Source organism: Eptatretus burgeri, chromosome 11 (genome assembly GCF_056783735.1).
Source record: "Eptatretus burgeri isolate ZD-2024b chromosome 11, Ebu_testis_v1, whole genome shotgun sequence".
In the NCBI taxonomy this organism is placed as follows: Eukaryota; Metazoa; Chordata; class Myxini; order Myxiniformes; family Myxinidae; genus Eptatretus; species Eptatretus burgeri.
This window is the reverse complement of record NC_140971.1, coordinates 68,783,820-68,808,951: the sequence shown is the minus strand read 5'-3', so window position 1 is coordinate 68,808,951 and position 25,132 is coordinate 68,783,820. Positions and strand designations below refer to the sequence as shown.

General features: G+C 45.7%; 2 protein-coding genes across 8 annotated transcripts in view; both read left to right on the top strand.

Annotated features, from left to right (window-relative positions):
* Nucleotides 1–2,462, top strand: part of LOC147017302 (uncharacterized) — a 39,817-nt gene extending 37,355 nt beyond the window's left edge. For all 4 annotated transcript variants that reach the window (XM_085846789.1, XM_085846790.1, XM_085846791.1 and 1 more), the window contains one exon: nucleotides 212–2,462. In XM_085846789.1, the coding sequence (XP_085702915.1) occupies nucleotides 212–1,634 (1,423 nt within the window). In that variant the 3' untranslated portion in view covers nucleotides 1,635–2,462. The remainder of the gene's footprint in view (nucleotides 1–211) is intronic.
* Nucleotides 2,463–11,022: 8,560 nt separating this feature from the next.
* Nucleotides 11,023–25,038, top strand: GALE (UDP-galactose-4-epimerase). 4 transcript variants are annotated; one of them, XM_085846787.1, is made up of 11 exons: nucleotides 11,023–11,149; nucleotides 13,615–13,860; nucleotides 13,989–14,104; nucleotides 14,210–14,323; nucleotides 14,416–14,592; nucleotides 14,781–14,894; nucleotides 22,809–22,875; nucleotides 22,977–23,062; nucleotides 23,155–23,232; nucleotides 23,396–23,510; nucleotides 23,651–25,038. In XM_085846787.1, the coding sequence occupies exons 2-11, from the start codon at nucleotides 13,740–13,742 to the stop codon at nucleotides 23,710–23,712; spliced, it is 1,050 nt and encodes a 349-aa protein (XP_085702913.1). In that variant the 5' UTR covers nucleotides 11,023–11,149; nucleotides 13,615–13,739; the 3' UTR covers nucleotides 23,713–25,038. The 4 variants fall into 4 exon arrangements, with proteins under 4 accessions (XP_085702913.1, XP_085702911.1, XP_085702912.1 ...); XM_085846785.1 differs by having other exon boundaries at nucleotides 11,034–11,149; nucleotides 13,547–13,860; XM_085846786.1 differs by having other exon boundaries at nucleotides 11,036–11,181.
* Nucleotides 25,039–25,132: the final 94 nt, after the last annotated feature.

Sequence of the window (25,132 nt, the reverse complement as noted above, 5' to 3'; positions counted from 1 at the left end):
TTTGGGGGTGATTCTTCTGTTGCCTTTTGTATTGCAAGAGGAATTTTACTCCAGCACAATGTGCCTTCTCCTTTTTGTTTGTATACATGCTGTGTGATTCAAAATCACATTTGGTGTTGGTCTTCAACGTTCTCTTGGTGATTGGTACACCAGCTGGCCAAGTAAGTTGCTGGGACCTTTTTTTTTTAACCTCATCTTTTCCATTTTTCAGATTAAAAAAGAGAAAACGCAAAAGATCTTTGCCATCACCCAGTCTCTCCCCTTCTGTTTCTCCATCCGATTCATCTCCTCGAGTGTGCCGTACACCCAGACGTCCCCAACAGAGGGCTCGAGATTACAGAGGGTCAAGTTCTGAGGGAGACCAAGATGGTGATGGTGATGCTTTGCATAATTCCCAGGCTGTGAGCTCCGAAAAGCTGCTGGGAGCAGAAAAAGTAAGAGGAGGCTGCCCAGTAACGTCAGATAATGGCAGGTGGTATGAAATTGATCGAGATAACTCTGATTTGGATTCCGATCCGGACAACCGAAAGGAAGAATGCAGTCTTACATGTAAAACTTCCAGGAAGTCGGAGTTGATAAAAGGTTGTTCAGAATCGAAGGATAATTTTAAGCAGATTTATCAGTCACAACGGCAAAAGTTGAGCACAAAGTTTCGTCCAAAGCACGAATCTTTTGAGAAAACCCCACCAAGGGAGCAAACATCAGAAGCACAAATTGATGTTACAACTCCACCTCAAACTAGTGCATCCTTCCTCCCAAAGCAAGTATACCGAGCACCACAATCTCCACATGAAACCTCCACCACCCATTCGTCAAGTAGTCGGTCATTGGATCGCGGTTCCTCATTATCATCGAAAAGATCGTCAAGTCGTGGGTCACGACATAGGCATCTATCAAGCAGCAGCGAATCAGCATCACCATGCAGCCGGCGTTCATCTCGAGGCAAGTCGCCAGTAAGACGTAGATATCGGTCAACCTTTCGGGACGAGTCACCACAGAATAGCCAAAAGTCTCGAAGTTTGGCAAGCACGCTTCACAGTCGTTCACCAGTACGACGAAAGACAAGTTCGTCACAAAAATGGTCACCGACCCATGAGCATCTGTCACGTAACAGGTCACTGTCTTCAAACCATTATTCCCCACCTTCACAGAATCACCATTCCAGCTCGGTGCAAAGATCTGCAGGTTCAGAAAAAGCTCCTGTTGGTCGACCCATAGCTCGTAGCCCCCATAAACATCTCACCTTGCAGCCCCCGGGTGGATTCAGACTGGTGAGTGCATCATATGAATCGGACCTCTCAAATAGCCCTCCTCCCAGTCATCGTTCACAGCACGCTTCTTCCTCAAAGAGCCATGGCAGTTCAAGGAGGGCAAAAGCATCTGAATTAAATTTTCAACAGAAGCCTGTAATCAAAAAAGGTTTGTGTAGCCAAAGGGGAATTCAAGAAACAAATCTTGGGAAAGGTAGGAGTGCGACTGCAAATCCGAGGGCTTTAGCGGCAGCCAAAGCATCAGGTGTGCCCAGCAGAGGTAGGGGTTTGGGGGCAGCCAGGGGAGTAAAGGGGTTAGGACTGGATGCTGTTCTGCAACAGATCGCCGAGTTTGAGCGAGAGAAGGCAAGCAGCCATCATTAGGCCCGACTTGTGATGGAGCAACACGTGGATGTAGTTGCTCACCGGGTTGCAGCTGAAAGTTATGATTGATGATCGGTACAAGGGTACAGATGTGATTGATGGACGACCGTGGTTTTGGACAGTTCTAACAAGAGGCCATCAGAATTGGTCTGTTTTCAACACCGTGTTCATGTCCTCGAGACCTTTTGGTGCACTTGAGCAGCAAGACTCCATTTGGGACCATCCAATGCTTTGTCTTTGGCTTCAAGTTCACTTTTTTACACCCAATTTGCTGTTTTGCACAAAAGTTTTGCTCCCATTATTTTCTTCCATCGCTTGTGGTTGTTGCTGCTCTGCCAGCAATTTTCCACGTTTTTATTTCATTTTACAAGCCATTGTAACATGTTGAGAGTGAAGAACTAAATGTGCTTTTGGAACATGATTTGGGGGGGCGGGGGGGGTGGGTGTTCAAAAAGCTCTCGGAACAAGATTCTTGCGATAGTTCGTAACACCTAACGTTTTTCATTGAACTTTCTTCTATATATATATATATATGATTCATGAGATAATAAATTATATTTGCTGTATGCACTCTTTAATATACAGGTACTTCTGTTTGGTGTCGTGTTCGATTTTGACCAATGATCTTGATCTTGTTTGTAAGCTCTTTTTCAACGCCCCACATGTATCAATACACGGTTACAAGAGATTATTGTATAGGAGATGGAACTGGAAGGAAATCTTTAATTTTTCTGTCTGTCTCTTTTCCCATCTCTAAACTGTCCTTTCTTTCAATTCATCAAATGACACTTGTTCTCTGTTCCTGTAATAAACCTCACATCAAATGTATTAATGTGTCGTTTATCGATCATCTTGTTCCTCCTCCCAAGGGTTTTTGGTCCATCTGCTAATGAAAAGCATCAACGTTTCCATTTGAACGATGGTGCTCGCTGTAGCCTTTGTTCGTCAGATTTCTGGCAGTTACAGCAGACTGGCCAGAAAATGAGGCAGGTAGTTCGGTTCCAGTTGTTGAGTTGGCTTTGATTCTGGAAATCCAACGTGTCTTTTGTAAAGAGTGGGTGAGTTATCACCTGCACCCTGAACAAATTATTATCAATTCCAAAGCAGCTCAAGTTGAATGTCAATCCAAGCCAATTGGTTCTTAAAAGACTTGGGCTAATCTCACTCCTCAAGCCCACCCAATAATATAGTGCGCTTAATCGGGATCATTGTCGATTTGGAGGAAGAGAAGTTGCAATTTGATCAATCGTAAGGAAAGTACAATTGCAACTTACCTGTCAACCCTCACGCATTTGGTGTGAGACTCGTGCTTTTTCAACTTGGGTCACGCTCTCACTCCCAACGACTGAAATCTCACGTTTTAAATTTTTTTTAATTAAAAGAAATAGAAAAAAGGAGGAATCGTGCATCTTTACTGTGTACCTATAAATGGTGTCTTTCAAGAGGAAGCAATATGCAAAGTTTGTTGCTGTTGAGACAAGAAATGGGTTGCCAGTTGTGACAGATGTGGACTTCACACCAGACTACAATCAACTGCCTGATGCCAAACATATTCATCGGTCAAGCTCCAAGAGAAAAACTCGCCAACCTTGAAGAAGAGGGGGACATATCTGTACAGCAGTGGAAAACCTTCAAAGGTGTGAGAAAATTCGACACCACTTCTGTCCCAGAAGCAATTAAGAAGCTTCCATGGAATGATGATCATGACATACTGAGACATGCAAGGTTTCAGTTTTGCGGCAAGAGTCATCAACATTTGAGGATGTCCTTTTGTTTTTTGTTACGAGATATTCCCACCTCGTACCCTACCATTCTACCCATCATGTGGATCTACTGCAAGAGCAGTTCATGGAATACCAGCTCTTGGATGAGATGGATATTCCTTGGGAGGTATGGAATGATGCCAGTCATTAAGATTGATGATAACGTTACACACAAGATGGACAAGATTTGAGGACATCTTGCAAACTGTAAACTTGTGTAGGTGTCAAAACTGGTTCCTGTTATCCTCCATTCAAATGCTGGGGAAGAAAGAGTGTTCAGCATGGACATCCATTGGGACTACACTCTGTGCAGAACGTTGATGCTGCCTAAGCAGTCTCCTTGGCTATTGGGCACAATCCTGAACAGGTCACCACTCCAACACAGGATACCAGCATGCTGGTACTCATTTTGCTGTCCTCAGAAGGATGACAGGTCGATTTAACCCCACCTGGTATTAATTCAACAGACAAGTGGGATTTAAACTCAGGATCTAGGATCCTAAGCTTACCACCCTAACCATTAAGCCAACACCAGGCATAGCATGGTCAGAGAAAAACAAAACTGATGTCAGAAATTGTATGTCCTTGCTGACATAAAATGGCCAGCCCAGGGTCGGTGGAAACCCTCCAAGAAACTGTTGACCAAAGCAAAGAGTGCCACAAAGGAAAACAACAAACCCCACAAGAAGTGACCGACGATCGATCAGTGATATTATTCATAACCATGATGATGGAAAATCTGAGTCTTGTTGAGCATGACCAACGGTATAAATGTGCATTCTCAGTGTTTTTGATTCTCGACTGGAAATCGTTAATTTCACTGTCAAAATATCTCATGAAGTACATACATATCTGAATACCAGTTTGGAACACTCGTTTGAGGAGTTCAGTCGAATTGTGAATAATTTTTTTCTTCCTTCTCCTTTTGCTGCTATAATATTTATAGGCATGAAGATCTGCATTTGGGTTCTATTTTATTTTATTTGGTCTGAGCAGGGGGCTCCGCTCCCTGGCAGGGCATCACCTTGGACCTATCGGGGCCTGCGGCACCTGGACCCCGGTTACGAAATATTCTCACTCCTTTCAAGCAGGTGTGGGTTGACAGTTATGCAGCAAGTAAATCTAAATTAAAACTTCACCGAGTGGAGTTTTTGCATTCATATGGGGGTAGGATGGGGGCAGCAGGGGCAGTGTTGGAGGGGGGGGCGGAGGGGGTGTTGTAAAGTGAGATTAGAGTGGTAAGGAGGGGGGTGGAAGGGATGTTGTAAAGTGAGATTAGAGTGGTAAGGGAGGGGGTGGGAGGGGTGTTGTAAAGTGAGATTAGAGTGGTAAGGAGGGGGGTGTTAAAGTGAGATTATAGCGGTAAGGAAGGGGGGAATTGTTAAAGTCAGATTATAGCGGTAAGGAAGGGGGGAATTGTTAAAGTGAGATTATAGTGGTAAGGAAGGGAGTGTTAAAGTGAGATTATAGCGCTAAGGGGAGGGAGTGTTAAAGTGAGATTATAGCGGTAAGGAAGGGGAGGGAGTGTTAAAGTGAGATTATAGTGGTTAGGAAGGGGGGAGTGTTAAAGTGAGATTATAGTGGTAAGGAAGGGGAGGGAGTGTTAAAGTGAGATTATAGCGGTTCGGAAGGGGGAGTGTTAAAGTGAGATTATAGCGGTAAGGAAGGGGAGGGAGTGTTAAAGTGAGATTATAGTGGTAAGGAAGAGGAGGGAGTGTTGAAGTGAGATTATAGCGGTAAGGAAGTGGAGGGAGTGTTAAAGTGAGATTATAGCAGTAAGGAAGGGGAGGGAGTGTTATAAAGTGAGATTAGAGTGGGAAAGAAGGGGGGAGTGTTAAAGTGAGATTATAGCGGTAAGGAAGGGGGGAGTGTTAAAGTGAGATTATAGCGGTAAGGAAGGGGGGAGTGTTAATGTGAGATTATAGCGGTAAGGAAGGGGAGGGAGTGCTAAAGTGAGATTATAGTGGTAAGGAAGGGGAGGGAGTGTTAAAGTGAGATTATAGCGGAAAGGAAGGGGGAGTATTAAAGTGAGATTATAGCGGTAAGGAAGGGGAGGGAGTGTTGAAGTGAGATTATAGTGGAAAGGAAGGGGAGGGAGTGTTAAAGTGAGATTATAGCGGTTTGGAAGGGGGAGTGTTAAAGTGAGATTATAGCGGAAAGGAAGGGGGGAGTGCTAAAGTGAGATTATAGCGGTAAGGAAGGGGAGGGAGTGTTGAAGTGAGATTATAGTGGAAAGGAAGGGGAGGGAGTGTTAAAGTGAGATTATAGCGGTAAGGAAGGGGAGGGAGTGTTAAAGTGAGATTATAGCGGTAAGGAAGGGGAGGGAGTGTTAAAGTGAGATTATAGTGGTTAGGAAGGGGGGAGTGTTAAAGTGAGATTATAGTGGTAAGGAAGGGGAGGGAGTGTTAAAGTGAGATTATAGCGGTAAGGAAGTGGAGGGAGTGTTAAAGTGAGATTATAGCAGTAAGGAAGGGGAGGGAGTGTTATAAAGTGAGATTAGAGTGGGAAAGAAGGGGGAGTGTTAAAGTGAGATTATAGCGGTAAGGAAGGGGGAGTGTTAAAGTGAGATTATAGCGGTAAGGAAGGGGGGAGTGTTAATGTGAGATTATAGCGGTAAGGAAGGGGGGAGTGTTAATGTGAGATTATAGCGGTAAGGAAGGGGAGGGAGTGCTAAAGTGAGATTATAGTGGTAAGGAAGGGGAGGGAGTGTTAAAGTGAGATGATAGTGCTAAGGAAGGGGAGGGAGTGCTAAAGTGAGATTATAGCGGTTCGGAAGGGGGGAGTGTTTAAGTGAGATTATAGTGGAAAGGAAGGGGAGGGAGTGTTAAAGTGAGATTATAGTGGTAAGGAAGTGGAGGGAGTGTTAAAGTGAGATTATAGCGGTAAGGAAGCGGAGGGAGTGTTAAAGTGAGATTATAGCGGTAAGGAAGGGGAGGGAGTGTTAAAGTGAGATTATAGCGGTAAGGAAGGGGAGGGAGTGTTAAAGTGAGATTATAGCGGTTTGGAAGGGGGGAGTGTTAAAGTGAGATTATAGCGGTTAGGAAGGGGAGGGAGTGTTAAAGTGAGATTATAGCGGTAAGGAAGGGGAGAGTGTTAAAGTGAGATTATAGCGGTAAGGAAGGGGAGGGAGTGTTAAAGTGAGATTATAGTGGTTAGGAAGGGGGGAGTGTTAAAGTGAGATTATAGTGGTAAGGAAGGGGAGGGAGTGTTAAAGTGAGATTATAGCGCTAAGGGGAGGGAGTGTTAAAGTGAGATTATAGCGGTAAGGAAGGGGAGGGAGTGTTAAAGTGAGATTATAGCGGTTAGGAAGGGGGGAGCGTTAAAGTGAGATTATAGCAGTAAGGAAGGGGAGGGAGTGTTAAAGTGAGATTATAGCGGTAAGGAAGGGGAGGGAGTGTTGAAGTGAGATTATAGCGGTTAGGAGGGGGGAGTGTTAAAGTGAGATTATAGCGGTAAGGAAGGGGAGGGAGTGTTAAAGTGAGATTATAGTGGTAAGGAAGGGGAGGGAGTGTTAAAGTGAGATGATAGTGCTAAGGAAGGCGAGGGAGTGCTAAAGTGAGATTATAGCGGGTCAGAAGGGAGGAGTGTTTAAGTGAGATTATAGCGGTAAGGAAGGGGAGGGAGTGTTAAAGTGAGATTATAGTGGTAAGGAAGTGGAGGGAGTGTTAAAGTGAGATTATAGCGGTAAGGAAGGGGAGGGAGTGTTAAAGTGAGATTATAGCGGTAAGGAAGGGGAGGGAGTGTTAAAGTGAGATTATAGCGGTAAGGAAGGGGAGGGAGTGTTAAAGTGAGATTATAGCGGTAAGGAAGGGGAGGGAGTGTTAAAGTGAGATTATAGCGGTAAGGAAGGGGAGGGAGTGTTAAAGTGAGATTATAGCGGTTAGGAAGGGGGGAGTGTTAAAGTGAGATTATAGTGGTAAGGAAGGGGAGGGAGTGCTAAAGTGAGATTATAGCGGTTCGGAAGGGGGGAGTGTTTAAGTGAGATTATAGCGGTAAGGAAGGGGAGGGAGTGTTTAAGTGAGATTATAGCGGTAAGGAAGGGGGGAATTGTTAAAGTGAGATTATAGTGGTAAGGAAGGGAGTGTTAAAGTGGGATTATAGGGTTAAGGGGAGGGAGTGTTAAAGTGAGATTATAGCGGTAAGGAAGGGGAGGGAGTGTTAAAGTGAGATTATAGCGGTTAGGAAGGGGGGAGTGTTAAAGTGAGATTATAGCGGTAAGGAAGGGGAGGGAGTGTTAAAGTGAGATTATAGCGGTTCGGAAGGGGGGAGTGTTAAAGTGAGATTATAGCGGTAAGGAACGGGAGGCAGTGTTAAAGTGTGATTATAGTGGTAAGGAAGAGGAGGGAGTGTTGAAGTGAGATTATAGCGGTAAGGAAGTGGAGGGAGTGTTAAAGTGAGATTATAGCAGTAAGGAAGGGGAGGGAGTGTTATAAAGTGAGATTAGAGTGGGAAAGAAGGGGGGAGTGTTAAAGTGAGATTATAGCGGTAAGGAAGGGGGGAGTGTTAAAGTGAGATTATAGCGGTAAGGAAGGGGGGAGTGTTAATGTGAGATTATAGCGGTAAGGAAGGGGAGGGAGTGCTAAAGTGAGATTATAGTGGTAAGGAAGGGGAGGGAGTGTTAAAGTGAGATTATAGCGGAAAGGAAGGGGGGAGTGTTAAAGTGAGATTATAGCGGTAAGGAAGGGGAGGGAGTGTTAAAGTGAGATTATAGCGGTTTGGAAGGGGGAGTGTTAAAGTGAGATTATAGCGGAAAGGAAGTTGGGAGTGTTAAAGTGAGATTATAGCGGTAAGGAAGGGGAGGGAGTGTTGAAGTGAGATTATAGTGGAAAGGAAGGGGAGGGAGTGTTAAAGTGAGATTATAGCGGTTTGGAAGGCGGGAGTGTTAAAGTGAGATGAAGGGGAGGGAGTGTTAAAGTGAGATTATAGCGGTTTGGAAGGGGGGAGTGTTAAAGTGAGATTATAGCGGTAAGGAAGGGGAGGGAGTGTTAAAGTGAGATTATAGCGGTAAGGAAGGGGAGGGAGTGTTAAAGTGAGATTATAGTGGTTAGGAAGGGGAGTGTTAAAGTGAGATTATAGTGGTAAGGAAGGGGAGGGAGTGTTAAAGTGAGATTATAGCGGTAAGGAAGTGGAGGGAGTGTTAAAGTGAGATTATAGCAGTAAGGAAGGGGAGGGAGTGTTATAAAGTGAGATTAGAGTGGGAAAGAAGGGGGAGTGTTAAAGTGAGATTATAGCGGTAAGGAAGGGGGAATGTTAAAGTGAGATTATAGAGGTAAGGAAGGGGGGAGTGTTAATGTGAGATTATTGCGGTAAGGAAGGGGGGAGTGTTAATGTGAGATTATAGCGGTAAGGAAGGGGAGGGAGTGCTAAAGTGAGATTATAGTGGTAAGGAAGGGGAGGGAGTGTTAAAGTGAGATTATAGCGGAAAGGAAGGGGGGAGTGTTAAAGTGAGATTATAGCGGTAAGGAAGGGGAGGGAGTGTTGAAGTGAGATTATAGTGGAAAGGAAGGGGAGGGAGTGTTAAAGTGAGATTATAGCGGTTTGGAAGGGGGGAGTGTTAAAGTGAGATTATAGCGGTAAGGAAGGGGAGGGAGTGTTAAAGTGAGATTATAGCGGTAAGGAAGGGGAGGGAGTGTTAAAGTGAGATTTAGCGGTAAGGAAGGGGAGGGAGTGTTAAAGTGAGATTATAGCGGTTTGGAAGGGGGGAGTGTTAAAGTGAGATTATAGCGGTTAGGAAGGGGAGGGAGTGTTAAAGTGAGATTATAGCGGTAAGGAAGGGGAGGGAGTGTTAAAGTGAGATTATAGCGGTAAGGAAGGGGAGGGAGTGTTAAAGTGAGATTATAGTGGTTAGGAAGGGGAGAGTGTTAAAGTGAGATTATAGTGGTAAGGAAGGGGAGGGAGTGTTAAAGTGAGATTATAGCGCTAAGGGGAGGGAGTGTTAAAGTGAGATTATAGCGGTAAGGAAGGGGAGGGAGTGTTAAAGTGAGATTATAGCGGTTAGGAAGGGGGGAGTGTTAAAGTGAGATTATAGCAGTAAGGAAGGGGAGGGAGTGTTAAAGTGAGATTATAGCGGTAAGGAAGGGGAGGGAGTGTTGAAGTGAGATTATAGCGGTTAGGAAGGGTGGAGTGTTAAAGTGAGATTATAGCGGTAAGGAAGGGGAGGGAGTGTTAAAGTGAGATTATAGTGGTAAGGAAGGGGAGGGAGTGTTAAAGTGAGATGATAGTGCTAAGGAAGGGGAGGGAGTGCTAAAGTGAGATTATAGCGGTTCGGAAGGGGGGAGTGTTTAAGTGAGATTATAGCGGTAAGGAAGGGGAGGGAGTGTTAAAGTGAGATTATAGTGGTAAGGAAGTGGAGGGAGTGTTAAAGTGAGATTATAGCGGTAAGGAAGGGGGGGGAGTGTCAAAGTGAGAGTATAGCGGTAAGGAAGGGGAGGGAGTGTTAAAGTGAGATTATAGCGGTAAGGAAGGGGAGGGAGTGTTAAAGTGAGATTATAGCGGTAAGGAAGGGGAGGGAGTGTTAAAGTGAGATTATAGCGGTTAGGAAGGGGGGAGTGTTAAAGTGAGATTATAGTGGTAAGGAAGGGGAGGGAGTGCTAAAGTGAGATTATAGCGGTTCGGAAGGGGGGAGTGTTTAAGTGAGATTATAGCGGTAAGGAAGGGGAGGGAGTGTTAAAGTGAGATTATAGCGGTAAGGAAGGGGAGGGAGTGTTAAAGTGAGATTATAGCGGTAAGGAAGGGGAGGGAGTGTTAAAGTGAGATTATAGCGGCAAGGAAGGGGAGGGAGTGTTAAAGTGAGATTATAGCGGTAAGGAAGGGGAGGGAGTGTTAAAGTGAGATTATAGCGGTAAGGAAGGGGGGAGTGTTAAAGTGAGATGAGAGCGGTAAGGAAGGGGAGGGAGTGTTAAAGTGAGATTATAGCGGTAAGGAAGGGGGGAGTGTTAAAGTGAGATGAGAGCGGTAAGGAAGGGGAGGGAGTGTTAAAGTGAGATTATAGCGGTAAGGAAGGGGAGGGAGTGTTAAAGTGAGATTATAGCGGTAAGGAAGGGGAGGGAGTGTTAAAGTGAGATTATAGCGGTAAGGAAGGGGGGGTTGGATGGATGTTGAGAATGCATTAATAAACGGGATGGGATGTGATATTGGTTGGAAAGGGGGGGGGGATGGGGTGATGAAAAGAGGACCCTTCTACGTCGTCCCACCATTTTTCATGTAACTTGTACCAATTTGTACATTTTTCTATTGTCCGACTTGATGTTATTCACATTATGGAATTAAACTCTGTTTTACAAATAGCAGCGTTTATCTTGAAAAAGGGTTTGTTTGATTTCATTCTCATCCTCATCTCATCCCCTCATCCCCTCATCCCCTCATCCCCTCATCCCCTCATCCCCTCATCTCCTCATCCCCTCATCTCCTCATCTCCTCATCTCCTCATCTCCTCATCTCCTCATCTCCTCATCTCCTCATCTCCTCATCTCCTCATCTCCTCATCTCCTCATCTCCTCATCTCCTCATCTCCTCATCTCCTCATCTCCTCATCTCCTCATCTCCTCATACGGCATTGGGACAATTAAAACGAACTGAGACCAGTGAGACCGATCAAACTTGGTACCCGCACAGTCACCTGTCCACGAACCGCCGCTGACCCATCGCGCCCTTTTCTCGGGTTCCACGTGTTTCCTCATTAATAATTCAGACGCCAGCGAGGAAGCGTGACGTCACCAGGAAGTGGCGGCACGCACTCGTGTCACCGGGCAGGTAATTCCACGTTCGGTCCGACTGTAGTTTTGGTGAGTGTTGTCGATTCGTGTTGTGCCGATTGTTCGGGAAGTTTGTTTGGACGAGATGGAGATTCATGTGATTAATCCGAGTCGATGGCGTCGATCACTTCACGTCTGGTGACGGAGTTTCCTGTTCTCGAGCTGGTTCGATGTCCGATGCGATCGTTGAACGAACATTCGCGGATTTGTGGTTAATGTAGAACGTGGTGGCGGTTCCCTGCGGACCCAGCGTCCATCTTCCCCGAAAAATGACTGCGTGGTAATGGGGGATTACCCGCGGCTTCGAGAGGGGTCCTTTCACTGATGGGGGCATGGGGGGGCATGGGTTAATTTTTATTTTAAGTTGATGCGAAAGTTTACTTTTCAGGATGGTCTAGAAGGTTGGGTCTATAAAACAATTTGGGTCCGATGGACAACGTTCATCCCCCAGGGGGGCATTGGGGGGGTACCTGCCCCACCCCTTCCACCCCCCCCTCCCCAGGCGGTTAAGTGAAATATTGAAACTTGGAACTTTTGATCCGATGATCGTTCACCCTTGAATTTGAATGAAGATGTGGTGTCTGAGCCAGCGAACGTGTGGAGGAGGGTCATGACTTTGCACGTTGTCACTCCCTAGCTCGAGGCGATGGCGTTCAGGAAGATCATTCTGGTCATCTTTCCCAATTTGAAGAAAATCCAGATTTTTGCAACCGGGTTCAAGGCCATGATGTGGTGGAAATTACTCAGAAGTATCATGACATCTGTCCCCAGTGTGAACCGTCCCAAGCGATGAATATTAGACGGCGTGGAGATGTAGTAGGACGTGTGTCTGCTTCCTTGTGATTGCATGGTCCATTCCCAACATTGAGGACTTGATCACCTGAAATGATACGGACATCCTTGTCATCTGGGAACTGGACTTGCACAATGTTTGTTGACAGGAATGAGACCAGTTCCTTCTTGTCATCTGGATTTGCCAAAAACTCCACCAATTCCTCGGGACTTTGACAGAAGCAGACACGCGATTTCGGGAACCCATTCCTCATTTTTCCCTTGTGGTCCCTTTGATTGTCATTGCACGATACTGATCCCAGACAATCGGCGCGGATTTCCACCAAAACAGTCAAAATGGCGGCTTCTAGTGACAGTATACCTAAAGTATAAAAGTTGCTACTCCTCATCCCAAATCTTTAGAGACCTCATTTGTTCAGGTCGGATGATTGGTTCAAAAGTTACAAGTTTCAATATTTCACTGAGCCGCCTGGGAGAGGTGTTTGGGGGAAGGGGGTATCCTCATGCCCCCCTCCCCCATGGGGGCTCATCGTTGTCGACTCAGACCAAAATTGTTCTATAGACCCAAAGGAATTTGGGATTTGGTCAGGATTCCAGCACACACTGTTGTTGTTTTTGCGAAAGGCACAGTGAGATCTTCAACGTCCATCGGCGAATGCTCGTAGCCAGGGAAGCCGCCTTTACATTCCTCCGGTGGACGGCGCACCCATCGATACGGTTCCCAACCCACAAACAACCATCTGAATGACGGTTAACCGAGTCGGGCGGCAAATGAAACCCAGACTACACTGGACGACGGTTCTAAGGTTGGCACACTACCATCGTGCCTTCTTGCCAGGCTAACGGAGCGCGATTACAGATTGTGTTGTTGAAGTCTAATTGTGTTTTGAGCGACAGAAAATCTACCAGTAAAAGAAAAAGAAAGTTTTAACATCAACTTTGAGTCGAGTGTACAGGAACACGGTACGGAGTCTCCCGAGATAAATCCGACGTCTAAAATGTGTGATGACGTGAAGAGTCAAAACAAACGTGTTTGAACCATCTGTCTTACTTTTTGAGAACTTGCTCAACAGACCTTGAGGAATCCCTGGTTGAAGTCGACTTTGGAGAACAGAGCAACCGATGACACCATAGCTGCTGCGTACACTCTGTCACTGTGGTCCATTATTGGGTGGGGGTCAACCGATTAACATGAAAGCAATTTGGTTTGATTCCAGAAATGTCAAGTCTGTTGGTCCATCGTAATGATCCCCACTGAGAGCTTCACGCTTCACCATGAAAGGTGTACCTGTTCTTATAAACCATTTACCCGTGAAATTTTGAACGAGAATAGCTTGCACTTTGTTAAACTTGCCATGAATGTAAATACGAATGGTCTGTGTTCATGTGTGTGTCAAGACGCGTCCAGATATTAATTGAAGGATGTAGTTGTTCCCATCTGAGCTGTTCACTGTGTTTTTGGAAGAATCAAAATTGACTCCCATGAGCACTTGGTAGTTTGGTCCTTTGGGTAAGGAAACTGTGGCCTGTTATTTTTGATTTGTTTTCCTGGCCACTGTCCAAAGAGGAACAATGAACAGCTTGTCGGTGTGTCATTCAACAGAGGCCCGGTTCTTTTCGTAACGTCTTGGCATCCACCACCACCACGAATTCTGCCTCTTCTGTTTGCAGTTGGCCGACCCCGTAGGCCTTTACCAGACTACCTCGAGGCACAACCTTGGTTTGTAAACGACCTCATTGGTTTTCGAGCGATTCTTCGGGATCGCGTCGCCCTGCAGATTGACACATCCTGTAGTATGGCTCGCAAGGTGCTGGTGACGGGTGGAGCGGGTTACATTGGCAGCCACACGCTTCTGGAGCTCCTCAGTGCTGGTTACTCTGCCGTCGTGATGGACAATTTCCACAACGCCATTCGAGGTATGAGAACCTGACCGCCCATTTGTCACGATCTCCAGCTCTTCGATTTTGGACCGCTCTTGTAAGGACTTTGAATCCAGGAGATGAGGCACTTTATCAAAGACCTGTTCTTCACCATACTTCAACAGGTTCTTCTGCGGAGCCAGAGAGCATCTCTCGTGTGCGACAACTGGTTCCTGGGGATGTATCGTTCTACGAGGTGGATATTCTGGACAAACCGGCTCTGCGAAAGATCTTCAAAGAGGTTGGTATATCTCAAAACAAGAATGTGATGGAGATCCACGTTAGACGGGATGCCAATAGCTTTTGAGATGGGTTCGAGGGGATTTCCGTGCCTTTTGCCAAACAGCACAACTTTTTTGCCGTTATGCACTTCGCCGGCCTCAAGGCCGTGGGAGAGTCGGTGGAGAAGCCATTGCTGTATTACCGTGTCAACGTATGCGGTGCCATCACCTTGCTCGAGGTAAGGTATCGTAGCCACCACAGACTTTTCGATTTCCCATCCGGTGTTTCATGCCAGCACTTACTGTGTGTACTGGCACTGCTCAAATGCAGGTAATGAAGGAGTTTGGTGTCAAGAACTTCGTGTTCAGCAGTTCCGCCACCGTGTACGGGAATCCGAGGTACCTTCCGATCGATGAGGCCCACCCTGTGGGTTGCTGCACTAACCCGTATGGCAAGAGCAAGTACTTCATCGAGGAGATTGTGCGAGATGTGTGCGCTGCTGAATCGGTTTGTTCGTCCGTTCTCCCGAGTTTTCTCTCCCACCTGAGTTCTCTCCATCCTATCTCTGCCTTTACTGACCAATTATCTCATTTCTCTCTACGCCGAAATATTTATATATTTTTCCATCAGCAAATGAGACTTGCTGTAACTTCAAATTTTATTTATTTATTTATATTTCCCACTTTTACCCACAGGACTGGAATGCTGTCATCCTGCGGTACTTTAACCCCATTGGTGCGCACAGCTCTGGACAGATTGGGGAGGATCCCCAGGGAATCCCCAACAACCTGATGCCCTACATAGCACAGGTTTGTCTTTGTCTCTTCTGCCTGACCCCACCTGTTTATGAAGGGGGATTCAAAAAGGTTTCTCCCCTGTACCCGGGTTTTGGAGAAAAGGTCGTGACTTTTATTCCAATATGACATCAGGAAACTCCCCGCTGAGAACGATGTGTAACACTGACTCGAAATTACGACGACTACGATTCCGACCACCTTGTGAGATCGGCCAAGAAATGTTTTTTGTCCCAAGTCTTTCAGAACCAGCTGGCCAGGCCTGCTGTTTGACTGAAGGCGATTTGGGCAGGAATTTATTTTGCTCAGGGTGCTGGAGATGACTCCCGCCTACTCTTCGTGAAAGATGCTGTGGGATCTTCAACGTTCACCAACAAATGCGAGAAGATAAGTCACCGAACTTGGTGTCCATTTAATGGGTGGCACACTTTCATGCAATGTGCTGATGTGGTACGAATCTGACAGTACCATCCAATACCATCCTGTTGGACTTCAACAGTGGCTGCAAAGTACATCGGCGAGAAAAGGACCAACATCTTTATCCCATTTTGCTTCAGGATCAGGGGAGAAACCTTTTATCCCCCCCCCCCAATCCTCCTCGACCTCCTCCTCCCTCCTCCTCACCGCCAGTACCTTCATAGTTCCCACTTCATTGCTAGCATATTTCCTCTGCACCATCTCCTCCTGGGTTCGATACCCAGCAAGATTATCTGACAAACTGCCGTTATGATCCGACAGGTGAGGTGAGGTGAGATTATATCCAACAGGTGAGATTGGATCCAACAGGTTAGTTGTTTAACCATCCTAATACTTAGCATGTCCATCGTAATAGTCATTGATAAATGAATGTCTGTCTCGTGTATTTAAATTGATTCCTTTCCTTCCACATCCTAAAAGGTAAATGCGCAAGGTTGTAAAATTGTACAAGGTGCTACCATATGGCTACAATCTCGCACTTCGTCTGATGCACTACTCTGCATACCAGGCTACCAGAAAATAATGTGTCACATTTGGAATATTTTTTTAAACTTATCAATGTGGAACTTTTTGAATCTTCCTGTAAATTTGATAATTGCTTGAATTAATTATTGATGAAAACCAAGAACCCCATCTCTCTCAGCTTGCACTCTGGCAGGATGTCTGGCTCTGGCTTTGTGTCGGTGTCCTCGTAAACCAGTCAGTGTGACGAGGGGAAAATACCGCATAACAACCATAAGGAAGAAGTTGTGACGCAAAATGAGCGGCAGATTTTTATGGTGATTGGATTGGTGTCCCCATCCATTCCAATGGACAATGCAGAATAAAATGATTCCACAGCAGGGGTGGACTGAGCATTTGGGCATCGACTGAGGGTCCAGGCCATCAAGGGGCCTGTGCTCAATAAATAAATAAATAAATAAATAAATAATAAGGTTTCCGTTTTCAGGAATAAGAGAGAGAGGCTATTTTAGAACGTACTGTTGCGGGCCGGGGGTCGGGTGAGAAGACCATGAGGTGGAGGAAGCTATCTCGGTTCTCACCAGACTCCCCGGAATTGTATTGTCGGCCGTCGCACACGGATAATTCCGTGACGCGGCGGGTTCGCTTAACCGACCGTGGACGCCAATAGCTCAACCGCGTGACCTAGGGTCCTCCCATCTATGGGTTAATCGGGTTACCTAATTAATCACGTGGTTTAATTACCAGGGAACACTCCCTCGGTACGCCGCGACCGGACCGGATCACTTTACCGGATCAGATGCAGCCGAGCGACACTGCCAAGGACGTACCGGCTAAAAGGAACGGATCGTTGGGAATAATTCGGACCATGCTGGATCAATGAAAGAAACCACAAAGACGAGCTGGGAACATTCCTAATAATGATTTATTTATTTGCAAGGAATGGTATGTGGTACGATAAAGATTTATTGGGGTGTGTTGTACAGAGATTGGGGAGAGAGGTGTGGTGCAGCAAATAAACAGGCAACTTACAAAAGGGACACAGAGTAGATTTAACGTGAAATGAATAACAATAATAATGATAACGATCTTCTGCAGTCTTACTTGAGCAGACAGGCACCCACACACACACACACACACACACACACGCACACACACACACACGCACACACAAAACCCGATGAAGAGAAAGGAGTTGAGGCTACCTTCTCTGTACCCTTGTGCTTAATAGCACGACGTGCCACCAACACGTTTCTGGGGGGGGGGGGATGCTCTGTGGTGCGGTACCTGACAGTGGGTGTGTCATCTCTGGCTTCAGCCACACGTGTGGAGAAGGGGCGGAGTCCAGAGTGTGAGGATGGAGTGGTAGGTGGGTGGGGTTGACGTCATGTGGGTGGAGATGAGGAGGTGGAGTCCAGACAGCAGGAGGCGGTGTCGATGAGGGCAAGGCGAGAGCAGGAGAAAGGCAGAGAAAGAGAAAGGCGGAGGGGCTGCTCCGACCTTTATAGGACTTACAGCGTGGGGGGAGGGGCCACCCCAAATTGAAACGTCATCACCTGAATCGAGCGCTCCGATTGGCCCCGACCCCTCATGTGGCCCGCCAACTTTGGCTGGAAACCGCCTCACTACATTTCCGGCAAGACCATCACAGACAGCGGCAATATTCCGCTCCGACTGCACGGCGTGACATGAATCCCCCACACCGAAATTGGCACGCGAATCGTCCTGCAAAAACCCCCGGGCCGTGCCCTGGCGACCGGCCGAGGGTCCCGCATGCCCGCTCGAGTGCCCGATCAGCGCCGATCAACACGCCCACTCCACACGCCAACGTGGCCCACACTGTACATTCCCCGGCTCAATCGCAGCTTCGTTGGCCGTAGAGATGAGAAGACGTTCACCATCCGTGGAGAATCCGCTGCTGCCAGCGAGGGCCGAAGGTACATCGCCATGGATAAATCCATGCACGTTTCGTGAGCGGCGTACGTGTCTGCCTTCGAGCACATTCCATACAGTGCTCATGGTTCGGCCATTACGCACATGGCCAGCGCTCGCACGACTCTGCTAGCGTGTGCGTGGGGTGAACACCGATATGTGTCGGATATTGAGGTTGAAAAGGAACAAGCCGCTCCTACTCCGCACACTCGTATCCCGCCCAACGTGGCGTGGAGTCGTCTTTATTGGCCTCCGTATGCGTTTCGTGCAGCGTGGGCGTCGTGCTGGCTGTGTTTCCTGTGTTGTGAAAAACACCACTCGTGCAGCCTCTGAAGAGGTATCCATTCGCATGCCTTTTTAATGCAACTGGCAATCTAACCCAGATCATCGGAAGCTCGAGTCGATAATCCCACACTGCTAAGTGCACTATATGACTCGCTGCACACTTTGCGTTTTGGGCTCGCCCGGGGCACAATATGACTCGCTGCACACGTTGCTTTTTGGGTTCGCCCGGGAACGAGGGCTCTGTGCAGCAGTTTCCTGACAGCGGTGCCGCACGCGCTGGCCTCAATGAGGCCCCACCTTACAGCGAAGGTGCACGTGGCTGATTTACCTCAGGAATAATCAGACGAAAATAAGAGTAGGGACAAAATGGAGAAGAAAATGCTTTCAGCAAACAGAGCGATTAGATCATCGCAACGCACTCCCTTGTTGTCCCGCTAGACAAAAGGAAAGGGACTCTGTACGCGTATAATAATGGAATAACTGTCTTGGAACACATCTGTTGTATGCATGCGGTTCCGAGAACCGCAACAGTATATTTAAACGTAGTATTGTTACGGTCGTGGGGGTGGATGGAGGAATTGAATAGGGAAGTTTGGATTGAATAGAGGTGTTTGTTCCGTGGAGGTGGAGGAGACGTCTCAATGGAATTAAGTAGGGAAACTGTGAGCTTGTGTCAGTTGTCACCGCATGGGGGTGGTGTGGTGTTAATTAGATGGGGATTAAGAATAATTTCCCCCAGTATGTGATTGTCCCCCTGTAACGTATTCCTATGTATTTGCTTTTACAAGTGAGCCAAATGTGTCGAGCAGGCAGAAGCCCTGCCTCCAAGGGTGACAGCGGGCATCATGTCCCCGAGACGGAGGATTGATGAGCGTGAAGTGATACGCATGGAGAATAACAGGGCGTGGGAGCCATCAGATGAAAAAGGATGGAGAGTGGAGAGATCAAGACTCGAGAAAGAGAGCGCAAACGCATCAGTCAGCGGTGAGAGATCGGGAGAGTGCACGCACGATGTCAGTGTGAAGAGTTGAGGGAAGGAGCGCACGAGTGCGGAGTGAGGGACACACGCGGGCGAGAAAGAACGTAGCGAGGAAATGGCCTGTAAGAGCAGGACTTTACAGCTGGCTTTCCTTCAACACATGAAGATGACGACGACGACGACACGATTCTTGCTGAGGAGAATTGACTCGTGTGGTGAAACAAGACGCTGGCCTTTGGTTCTTGGATGGGTCGTGAGGAACGGACCCCGAGCCTTGTGTATGTCAAATAGCGGGTCGGTGAGGACTATTGATGCACGAAGCAACTGCACGGGGTCTCTGAGCCTTGATGTTGAATACCGCTCACGAATTGCCTGACGTACATTTGTCCCGCTGCGAGATAGCGACTTGGCGACATTTTTCACGTGTCTACCTTCCACAGATCTCCCAATGTCTGTTCCCCACTGTTTTGTCCTTCCCTCTCCCGCCCCTTGTCTCATGCCCCCCCTTGCTGTGCGTTGTGTGTTAGCTCTCATACGAGCCTCGACAAGGTATACAAAAAAATTTAATTTCATGAGTCTCCACAGCCCTGTGGCACCCGTGCCTGCTGGACTGCTTGAGCATATCAACTTACTTTTCACCAAGCCCAGATGTAAATGGGCCGCGGTGGGATGAGGGGGGGGGGGGTTGATTATACGTTCGTTATTATTTTTGCCCAATGATACTACTATTATTATTAGAAGTATGACTTGATTATATGCTTTGTTACAATGTTGTCGTCGTTTTTGTTGTTTATTTTGTAATTATGTCATGCCGTGGTGGAAGGACCTATTAGGCTGCTGTATACACCTAATGTGGTGTGTGTTTAAAACATGGGGATTGTTCGGTTTCTTTGTAGTTAGCCTCATCAACTCAGGAGACCATGACGATCATTTTGGTGTGTCACATTCCACATCAGAACACTCCAGTAGAACTCCACAAGAATCATTCCACACATCTCGTTTTTTTTCACACACACACACACACACACACACACACACACACACACACACACACACACACACACACACACACACACACACACACACACACCTTATCCATTTAAGGTAGATACAGCTATAAGTGACCATTTGATTTTTATCGGCAGAACCTTCAGGTAAATGACATGGAGAAATAATAATTTTTGTCATTGTGCGCATTTTATTATTTACCATTTCAGGCCATTTGCTCCATTATATACTTATTACATACTTAACATTCTATGATGCTTTGGACTGAAATGTATGTCGTGTACTCTGCAACACGAGGTGCACCAGTTTCTGGTTCGCACATTGCACGATTTGTTTGTTTTAATTTCACCGTCTCGTTATTATTCTGCATCATATTTATGCACGAATGTTAGTTTTAGAAATATTTTATTTTGCACCATCATTCAAAAAATGTTATCCAGATTGCCCAGAATACTGTCAGTCCGCCCCGTTCCAAAGTTATCCGATGTGACCCGTCTCGATGAAACGTTGCCTCCCCCCGAACATTGTGGGTTACACTATAACTAACTAGTGGCACTCGGTGGAGCGGCTGAACAGTTTACGTTTTGTATCTTACGGGTCGGCCAGAACTGCATCCGGATGTTCACCAAAATGTAATAATTTTGTCCTTGTCACACACCCAACCTGGACACCAAGTTTCATCCGAATCCATCCATAACTTTTTGAAATATTGTGCTCACAAACGGGTGAAAACTACTGTCGTCCACCTTCGGTGGCGGAGGTAAAATGAAGTTTCCTTATAATAATAATAATAGTTGTGTGTGTGTGTCCATAACTCCAAAACCATGAAACCTAGTGGCCCCAAACTTTGCATGCATACTAAAGTAACCGTACCGAAGTGCTCGAGTGAAAATTGGGTGTTTGGGTTAATTTAAACAATCCTTTTGAAGATAATTAACGGCCTTATTCAATTGTATCCTTTATCAAGGCTCATTCTTGGTCACCTCGGGGTCTTAATTCGGCTTGAAAAAAAAATAATATTTTTGGGCTTGCTCAACACTGCCTTGATTTGGATTGACCCTAAATTGACCCAAACACTCATTTTTCATTCATTCTTCTTCTTATTATTATTATTATGATGATGATTATTTTCTCAAAATGGGTTAAAGCTACGAACTTGGTTTAAACATAAATCTAAGCACTACATTTTGCAGTGGGAATGTGCAAACTGATTGAAATCTGAGACGCGAGACATTTGCCCAAAGGACAATCGTGAAACCTACAGTATATGGATGGGGTCAATGGTAGAATATTTTCAGGAAGTTTATCCTATGCATTCTGGGTCGCTCCCGGGAGGCCGATTGGCCGTCTCCGTGCCACTGCCCCGTTCTTTCAGGACAGGCATGGGACCACTCGGCAGCACCATCCCACACATTTCTCTAAAGTACAAACTATCTAGAATGTGGGATCATCTATAAAGTATGTACAGTACCTTTGCAATGTGAGCATATCTATAATGTTTGTACTTCAACATTTGTAAATCAGTTGTAGAACATAGTTAATAAGGAAAAAGACAAAAATGTCATATCCCCTATTGTTTTAGTAATTTTATTGTTTGGAGTTGAAGGGCTAGCCCGTATTTATTTACAGCTAAAAGGGGTACCAGCCTACCAGTCAGCCATCTTTGATCAGATTGCAAAATAGAGAGGGGTGCACGTTCAGGCCATCATGTACTGTACTTGTGCCAAGTTTGAACAAAATCAGAGCATGTGTGTCTGAGAAATGATTGGTGACACATTTAAGTAACAAAATGGCTGCCGGTTGACCATCTTGGATCTGATCTCGGGGCGGGGGGTAAATATGTAAGCCATCATTCATTGTGTGCCAAGTTTGAACAAGATTGGTAAATGCATACATGAGATATGGTTGAGGATGTGTTAGATACAGGGATTTTTTTTACAACTAAAATGGCCGCCGGTCGGCCATCTTTGATTGCATCGTGAAACAAAATGATGTGCACATGTATACCATCATGTGTTGTCCTTATTCAAAGTACGAATAAAATTGGTCCATACATGTCCGAGATGTGTTTGTGGACGCATGCGCACACACAAAAATTGAGACCAAATCCAAAAGCCCCTCGTAAAGAAAGATGTCGGGATGGTTTCACGTGATCATCTCTTCTTACCATCCCTACCTTGTTTACATACTTCTTTGAGTAACATCCTGACGTTTTGCATAATTACCTCCACCAACGAAGGTGAAGGAGGTTATGTTTTCATCCCTTTGTCTGTTTGTGTGCACGATATCTCAAAAAGTTGTGGATGGATCCGGATGAAATTTTGTGGACAGGTTGGCTGTGTGACCACGACAAATTGATTCGATTTTGGTGAAGATCCGAATCTGGATCTGGATAGGAGAATTATTCCATTTATAAAATGATTCTTCACCATTGAGAGATGGGGCCAAAAACGATATAGTGCTGTATGGCATGATATGTCAAAAATGTATTGGGCCCGATATGTTCTCATGGATCAGGTATTATGTGGCGGAGGTATGCGCTCCACTGAGTGCCCTTCTAGTTTAAAATGTTTTTATTTCCTGAAGTATAAATGAGGATAACTGGTTGGTTGATAGGAAACCAATTTTCTTGGATTCAAGAATGTCAAACTTTCATTATTTTAGCTCTTCCACGAGTCTCGAGTGTACAGTATAAACAAAAGAAAATGACATTTTCACAAATAACTCTTTTCCGATTACAACACCCCCCACCCCCCCCCCCCCCCCAAAAAAAAACCCCGCAATAGGTTGCAGTGGGACGCCGTGAGCACCTCAATGTGTTTGGCAGTGACTACAACACCGAGGATGGCACAGGTAGGAAACTTTTAATTTGCCAATTTATGTTTTAATTAAAGTCAAATTCCCAACTTCTCATTTGCACAAATGCCCCCGTGTTACTCATTTTCCTTTCCCAGGTGTGCGGGACTACATCCACGTGACTGACCTTGCGCTGGGTCACGTTGCTGCACTACAAAAGCTGGAGAGCAACTGTGGTCTGAAGGTATGGTTGATAGATGGATAACATTTAAGAAGCAAATGTTTAGAAATGGAAGCTGAGGGAACTAGCCATTTTACATTTCTCTATTTTTGCAGGTGTATAACCTGGGCACAGGCACTGGCTACTCCGTGCTAAAGATGGTCAAAGCCATGGAAAGGGCAAGTGGGAAGCAGGTCCGTGACCATGGCGGTGATGGATGCTCTGAAATCAGTCATTGGATCAATTTCATGTTCACCTTCTGTGCCTTAGGAGCACAGCTCACACATTGTAACTGTCTTTTACAATTGCTTAATGGTGATGTCATTACCTGTAAACTATCATCCATGTGCTTTGTAGATAAAGTCTGTAATGGCCCCCCGGCGTGACGGAGACATTGCAGCCTGCTTCGCAAACCCAGAGCTGGCAGAGCGTGAGCTTGGTTGGAAAGCAAAGGAGAGCCTTGATAAAATGTGTACGTGTTTGGGGGGGGGGGGTGGGTTGCTCATAAAAATTATGACAATTGCCTCCAGGATAAGAATCCAGCTTTTCGATAAAACAAGTCTTGTCCTCATGATTGATGGGGAAAACGTGTGTGCCCCGTGTGACCCGCAGGTGAGGATCTCTGGCGATGGCAATTGCAGAACCCTAAAGGTTTTGCGACGCAGTCACAGTGAATCAGGGAGAGTGAAAGAGTGAAACAGGAGGGTTTGGGTGTAATTACCGACGACAGACCGTTTTTTCAGTTTGGAGGTTGGAAAAGACATTCCAGCCTGTGCCTGAGTCCTGGCATATATGAGGTACTCGGTTTTTTCAGGGGAGTGGTGGTGCTTTCAGTGTAGTCTGACTGTGTGTGATTTCACTGTAACATTGTTGCAGGTAAATGTTTTTAAAATGTAACTTTATTTACAGAGTGGTGCTGGTTAAACTGTTAACATATTTTAAAATGGACTTGATCATGTGCAAGATCCTTTTGTTTTGACATCCACTGCAAGGGTGGATAAAGTAAGTTATTTTTTTTTCTTTGAATGACATTCCAATAAGTTCCTTTTTGTCTCTGGGCTTTGATGGCTCTCTTAAACCTGAGGGTGTTTAAAATCTCGTGTACCTAGCGCTTGGATCGGAGCATGTTTTATTGCCCTTTTGTATGTTCAAAAGTCCTGTTTCCCATAACATGGTGTGGTGGTAGATATTGGAACAGTGTGAGGAGGAAACTATCCTTGGGATGTGCTTTATAATTGAGGTTAAAGTTTAAAAACAAACTGATGCGATGCAGCTCATTCTCAAAGGCTCCTGTTGGATGGTCAAAAGTCTTGGATCTCAAGTACAACCAATTAACTCATTCAGCTCTTCTTGGTGCCTCCACTCAAGGAATCTGAGTTTGGTTTAATCTTTTGTTTGTTTGTTTTCCATATTTTGCAAATATATTGCATAGGGATGAAGGTAAAGGTATGCACACTTACCTCTAAGCTTTCACGGCTGGGTTCAAATATGTCTAGCTATAAACTGTGACCCTGGTGTTTCACATGCAGCGTGAGGAATCGTGTTCCGTCTCTTGGACGTCTTGCTTGCCACCACGAGTTGGGTTAAAATAAATAAATAGCATGGTATCCTTTGTGAAGAGGAGGCAAGCTTTTTCAGGCACTGAACAAATTACAAATTCCTATTCATCTACCAAAAAGGGGGGAGGGGAGACACTGCATCAACTACCACTGTACCAACAGATGATGCTACCATACATACAAAAGTTTAAAGTTGTTACAACCTTAATTCAAAACGGTCACTGGGAGCCCAAATTGTAACAATTAAATTGGTGTGGGCTGAGAACTGACTACTATTGGATCAAATGGGTTAAAGCAGTACAAGCAAAGTGGACCAGAGAGGGCTTGTATCTGATGTTTGAAATTGCATCACATGGTTTGGCTGGAAGGGAGATGTTCAATCAAAACAGAATACTAAATGACTTACTGACCTGAAGATTGAATAAAATCCCTTCCACTTTACCTGTTTGTTGATATTCTTTTCTCTTGCAATCTCCACCTATTTTACCTTCCAAACAATTTAATGTTTTTTTACCCTTCCCATAACATAAAATGG